Source organism: Centroberyx affinis, unplaced genomic scaffold (genome assembly GCF_046629955.1).
Source record: "Centroberyx affinis isolate AG114_WGS23_722 - 3 ecotype Tasmania unplaced genomic scaffold, CSIRO-AGI_Caff_v1 ptg001093l_1, whole genome shotgun sequence".
Lineage (NCBI taxonomy): Eukaryota > Metazoa > Chordata > Actinopteri > Beryciformes > Berycidae > Centroberyx > Centroberyx affinis.
Genome location: NW_027279638.1, coordinates 81211 through 87289, shown reverse-complemented (window position 1 = coordinate 87289; position 6079 = coordinate 81211). Strand labels below are relative to the sequence as shown.

At 39.4% G+C, this 6079-nt stretch overlaps 1 protein-coding gene across 2 annotated transcripts; it reads left to right on the top strand.

Annotated features, from left to right (window-relative positions):
* Positions 1-235: 235 nt before the first annotated feature.
* Positions 236-5889, top strand: stoml3b (stomatin (EPB72)-like 3b). Of its 2 annotated transcripts, XM_071523477.1 has the most exons (8): positions 291-369; positions 2158-2181; positions 2601-2692; positions 2800-2872; positions 3055-3137; positions 3430-3633; positions 4646-4780; positions 5243-5889. In XM_071523477.1, exons 1-8 carry the CDS (start codon positions 306-308, stop codon positions 5429-5431), a joined length of 864 nt encoding a protein of 287 aa, XP_071379578.1. In that variant the 5' UTR covers positions 291-305; the 3' UTR covers positions 5432-5889. The 2 variants fall into 2 exon arrangements, with proteins under 2 accessions (XP_071379577.1, XP_071379578.1); XM_071523476.1 differs by lacking the exon at positions 2158-2181 and having other exon boundaries at positions 236-369; positions 2589-2692; positions 5243-5884.
* The last annotated feature ends 190 nt before the right edge of the window (positions 5890-6079 follow it).

Genomic DNA, 6079 nt, shown 5'->3' with positions numbered 1-6079 from the left:
TTCATTAAAGAAAGAGAAAATAACGCTGCTTGTTATAATATTTGGACAAAAGAAATTAAATACAATATTTCACAGACACTCAGATTGTTCCATGACCTCCTGTCAGTGTCACAATTATTACAGTTTGTTGATGATCAACTCAGAGCCCAAGCCACACCCTTCCTGACCCATATTATATTGTAGCAATGCTGCTTTAAAAAGCTGGGTGACTCCCTCCTCACTTAGTGCACTCCTACACACACTAACCTCTATCACACACACTTCCTCACTCAGTTTTAGTTGGTAGAGGAGCCGTCAACCAGCACATGGAAATGGAAGACCAGATTGAAAGCCAGAAGAGAAGGGGACAGAGCAAAGACGAGTTAATATGTAAGAGACACAACCTTTCTCACTCACTTCTTGTCTGCCTGCTGAGCTTTGTGGAGAAACATGACTGCTGTTGTTGGTTTGGGAGAGTAAAATATTATCAACTTGGATGAAAGTCATAGATCAACAAAGCAGGTGTTTACTGTTCCCTGGACTCTGTGTCCCATGTTGTAGTTACAGATTATGTTATTATGTTAACAGTTGTGTGAGTCAAGTGTGCCGTGCCTCACCTGTGCAGGTAGAAAACAGGTATAGGAGCTAGAGCAGAGTATAGCTTCATCGTCATAGAGACAGAAGTCACATGTCACAGAAACTAAGAGCCACAAAAGCATGTGACTGTGTGTGTGTGTATGTGTGTGTGTGTGTGTGTGTGTGTCCCTGCGTCTATCCACGTCTGTATCCATGACTTCCTTGATTACTGTCTGTGTAATTTGAATCTGATCCATATGGACAGGGAGAAGCGTCATATTACAGAGTCTGGTTTGGCTTGTGTAAATGTTCCTTTAGTTGTTGATAAGAGCTTGTTTTCATATAAGATCCTTTGCAGCATGGATAATAGTTTTCCAGGTCTTTCCTATCGGCAACCTGTTGGACAGGATCATGTAACATAGGTAGCTGTGTACATTTCATTTACATGCATCCACGTTCAATTGGTTGTTGGTGTGCTGTCAATAAAACATCAATTTAGTTTGTTAAAGTCTATTGATTAATATTTCCAGTTAGAATTCCTTCCTCAAAAAGTCCAAGTCAAGTACTTTCATCTCGGCAAAAATTTTTTTTTATAGGTGCCACTGGTTTTTTTATTTATATTTTTTTTAGATATCTTGTTGTGGAGCTCTTTATTATGCTGATCCTTGTGGGAAATGTGTTACTGATTTACCAGCTAACCCAGTTTTATAGTCAAAACTTGGCAATGTTTTAGTTTGCTACTCAACATAGATACAAAGTGTCGTGGCCTATGAAAGTGGCATTGTGCAAGCTATGATTACATGGAAAAAATCCTCATAAACTGAAAAAACTGTGAAAAAACAAAGATTTTTTTCCATGGTTATTTTGGTTATTTCATAAAACAATGAATGGAGTTTAAGGGATTAATACCAAAGACAGTCATAAACTGTTAACTTAAACACCCATAACATTTTTCAGGAAGAGAATTCACTTGCATCAATTTGCCCAGTATTGCCCAGCATAAAGTAATCCTTTATGCTGGTGCCAATGGGAGACAGTGAGGTCAAAGCCTTGCACAAAATTAGTGAAAACAAACATTTTGCTGTTAAAACCATTTTTCTGATTTTCTTTATGGTTTTAACACCAAAATGTCAATACATTTCAGTAGCAATGCATGAATTTTTTTTTTTGCTGTGGTTTGAAAATAAGAAAGAGAAAGCAATGCTGCTTTTTATAATATTTGGCCCAAGGAAATGATAACCAAAATGTAATTCTACACTAACAGTACAGTTGTGTATGTAGGGTGCTCGGGTATCACCTATAAATTCACTTATGCATATGTGTGTGAATTTCTCTTATGTGCTTTAAGAACTTGTGACCTTTAGGCGCGTTGTGGCTTTGTTGCGAAACACACAACTGAAGCGCACTCTCTCTGAGATACAGACGGAAATATCATGTCATTTGAGATGGAAAATGTGACACAATACGACATGCAGACCCTTCCCTTTCCTAATGACTCCCTTTATCACCAAAGAGGCACTCCAAAGATGTTGTTCCATGAGTAAACACTACTGTTTGCGCTGTGTGTGTGTGTGTGTGTGTATGTGTGTGTGTGTAAACAAGCCGAGGGCCCACCTGCCAGTATTGGTGTTTGATCTAATCAGGAACATATTATTGAAAGCAGTCATGAATGATGGTAATTATGATTATGAGGAGAACTGTCACATTAATTATTATTGTTATCATAGAGATTTTCTTAACCATCACACAGTATTCACTCCCCCCACCCGCATTTTCCAAGCCAGTCCACGGATTCGACCCGCATTCGAATTGGCGACCTTCTGGCCACAAGTCTGCTTGTTATGACAAATCTTCAAATTGTCATGTGTCTGAATGAGTCATGTTATTCTTTGGTAATGTCCTCTTCGCCTTTTGTAATCACACCAGGACACTAGTCAGATAAAAAGTCTGTCCTCTCCGTTTCATTTTCAGTTTAATTTCAAAACATACCTCTCTCTCTCTCTCTCTCTCTCCCTCTCTCTCTCTCTCTCTAGCTGAACAAACAGGATCTTTGGGATGCGTTGGTTGGATCATAGTCATAATCTCTGGCATCTTTACAGTCTGCCTCTTCCCCATCACCATCTGGTTTTGTCTCAAGGTGAGTCAACTCAGTAAATGAGCAGCAGTGGGTTGCAATGCAGAAGCCTCTATGACCTTTAAGTGTGGATGGTTAAACTTGTGTTGTGGATGTCCGCTCTGTTCCAGATTGTTCAGGAGTATGAGCGCGCTGTCATGTTCAGGCTGGGCCGCATCACGGACCGCAAGGCTAAAGGACCAGGTAGCAACACTACAGATTTATTTTATTGACCAAGTGACCAACAAAAGACCTGGATGGACATAATTAGTGGACAAAAGGACAGATTATCATAGTAAATTTAGACTGACATTAATATTTATATTTCACGGTAATATTTCACTGATAATTCATGTTCCTCACTTTTTTTCCTCTTTCGTCTTCAGGAATTTTCTTTATTATGCCTTGCACCGATTCCTTTGTGAAAGTGGACCTGAGAACCGTCTCATTTGATATCCCACCACAAGAGGTATGATCAGTACAAACAGCAAAAAAATGTATAGCAAGCATTATAGCAAGGATATACTGTAGCAGTACTGTAGTAGTCAGTAAATCAGTAAAAATCTGTGGATTCTACACTGATTCTGAAAGAATCTCATATGGTGTAACTTTAACTCATCAACTGAGTGACTCTCTCTCTCTCTCTCTCTCTCTCTCTCTCTCTCATACACACACACACACACACACACACACACACACACACACACACACACACACACACACACACACACATACACTGACATAATGTGTTTCTATCCTAGATCCTGACCAAGGACTCAGTCACAGTGTGTGTGGACGGAGTGGTGTACTTCCGGGTCAGTGACCCCATCTCCTCTGTGGCCAACGTGTCTAATGCCGACTTCTCCACCCGTCTGCTGGCCCAAACCACCCTCAGAAATGTCCTGGGAACTAAGAACCTGGCTGAGGTCTTGTCTGACCGCGAGGGAATCTCCCACAGCATGCAGGTACACCACCTGAAGTCCAGTTAGAGCTAAAGCCAGTGAACTTAGAGCCAATTGAACCCTTGAGACCACACACAGAAATGAAGCTGAAAACAAACTATAATCAATGTTGGGCATTTGTAACTGTAATAATTTTTCAATTATATAATCAGAGTATACAAAAATAAGCTGTGCTCAACTCAGTATACTGTTTACAAATGTGTAATCTGACTACATTTAATTTCTCAGGAGCTATAATTGCATTTCAGATTACTTTACATAAACAAAAATTATAAAAGGGATGTGAAAGCTCCATCAGCTCCATCTCCTTAATGTCAACTCCATTAACTTGTGGTCTGAGAAGTAATGTAAAAGAAGAAACAGAAAACAGTTGGTGTTTAAATTTGTATTGATCAATAACTTCTCATAAAGAGGTAATCAGTAATTAGGCAGATCTCATTTTAGGATTATCTTTCCAGTGGCGTATATAATGTATTTATTTCCATTATTACAAAGATTATCTGCAAAGATTATTCTTGTTTATTGTTATTTCTCCATAATATCCAGTCACGATTTGTTGTATATCAAGACAACTACACTGACATTTGTGTCAACAGTGCATCCACTTGTTTGCGCTTGAATTACTTTGACTTTTGACCAGCATAGCCACTGTTACAGTTCAAATGTACAACAGTTTTTCTGATCATTGCAAGGCATCTGTAAAAACTGAAAAAGGTGCCCTCTATAGGGCAAAACAGTCAGCTGCAGTCCAAAACTATCAGCAAATTCAACCCATTTAAGATGAGGGAGTTGATGAGCTGGGATATAATATGAATGAGGTGAGAGAAATGAATACAGAACTGAACGAGTGAATGAAGAGTGAGAAAACAAGAGTAGAGCTGATCAGAAAAAAGAGAGGTGGAGATGCTTTCATCTCCAGAGAGTAAACAGGTTTAGTCAACCCCAACCACACACCTTGCTAGTTCGCCCTCTTACACTATATTCTACAAGTGTAAGCTCTTCCCCTCTTTTGCAGATGAGCCTGGATGAGGCCACAGACAACTGGGGCATCAAGGTGGAGCGTGTGGAGATTAAGGATGTGAAGCTGCCCGTTCAGCTGCAGAGAGCCATGGCTGCTGAGGCAGAGGCTGCACGAGAGGCCAGAGCCAAGGTCAGGACATGCAACACACATGGATACACATGCACACACATATAAGCATGTAAAAGACAGCATGTAAACACAAGGGCTGCACAATTATCCCCAAAAAATATTAAAAGTGCATTATTGACTACAGCATTTTTCAGAGGTGTTTCAGACAGCTTTCTAAACAATGTGACTCACTGATTCCCTGCCATACAAAATAGGCTGAACTGCAGACAAAATCAAAACAAATCCCATTCATTCATCATTAGCATCTCATCCACCCCATTGTTATTTTTTGACCATTTTTAAGCACTGAAAATTAAGTTATATCAAAAAAGCTGTGTCTGCATGTATTGCACTTCATTATCTATCTAGCCCAAGTACACACAAATACATAATGTAATGTTGTTAAGGGAAATAAATAGACTGCCTATTGTGTTGTGATCCTAATTTCTCTTTCTTGATCTACTTGGTCTACTCTACTACTAGGTGATTGCAGCAGAGGGTGAGATGAACGCGTCCCGCGCCCTGAAGGAGGCGTCCCTGGTGATCGCAGAGTCTCCGTCTGCCCTGCAGCTTCGCTACCTGCAGACCCTCAACACCATCGCAGCAGAGAAGAACTCCACCATTATCTTCCCCCTGCCCATGGACGTCTTGAGCCACTTCATGAAGAAGTGAGGCCATCAACGTATCCTGGCCTGCAGGCTCATCAGTGATACCTCAAACTGCTGATTTTCTAAAGTCCCTGTTTATTAAAAGGGTAAAAGTTTAGGATTGAGGTCAGGTTACTTTTGTTGTGGCTAGATCTAAACTATCAGGATGCACGATAATGCTGTTGTCATATAGTCCACAATTTTCAGGTTGATCATCGGAACATCGTTATGATTTACATAGTCAGGCTGGCTAACCAATGTGATTTAAATTAGTGCAATGTAAGTTTAAAGATTTCAAATATCAGAGTAAGTCAAACAGTGTGTGTGTGTGTTTGGCACAATTTGTTATGAAACAGGATTTTTGTACAATTATCATAATAGATTGAAATTATATTTTGAATAGTTTGTTATTATTCTTTAAATGTTTGATATTATACAATGTAATGTTCATCAATTGTATATTTTGATATATTAAATGTGAAACATGCAGAGTTGAACTGTGTTGAATTTATATTTTAGGGTGCAGAGCAGACACAAATTGTCTGCTGCCTGCTCTGTTGGTTCTCTAATCACTATATTTTTATGTTGTGCTATCCATTTTATATACTTTCTAACCTTTGACCAGACACTGAATCACTTTTCATAGCTTTTGGGGAACCATGGTCACTTGGTC

Bases quoted from the DNA above. Each gene is read 5' to 3' on its own strand.
- stoml3b (XM_071523477.1), top strand. From the start codon at position 306: ATGGAAATGGAAGACCAGATTGAAAGCCAGAAGAGAAGGGGACAGAGC. The intron at 2,693-2,799 runs GTGAGTCAACTC...GCTCTGTTCCAG, and splicing joins CCATCTGGTTTTGTCTCAAG to ATTGTTCAGGAGTATGAGCG. The intron at 4,781-5,242 runs GTCAGGACATGC...CTCTACTACTAG, and splicing joins CACGAGAGGCCAGAGCCAAG to GTGATTGCAGCAGAGGGTGA.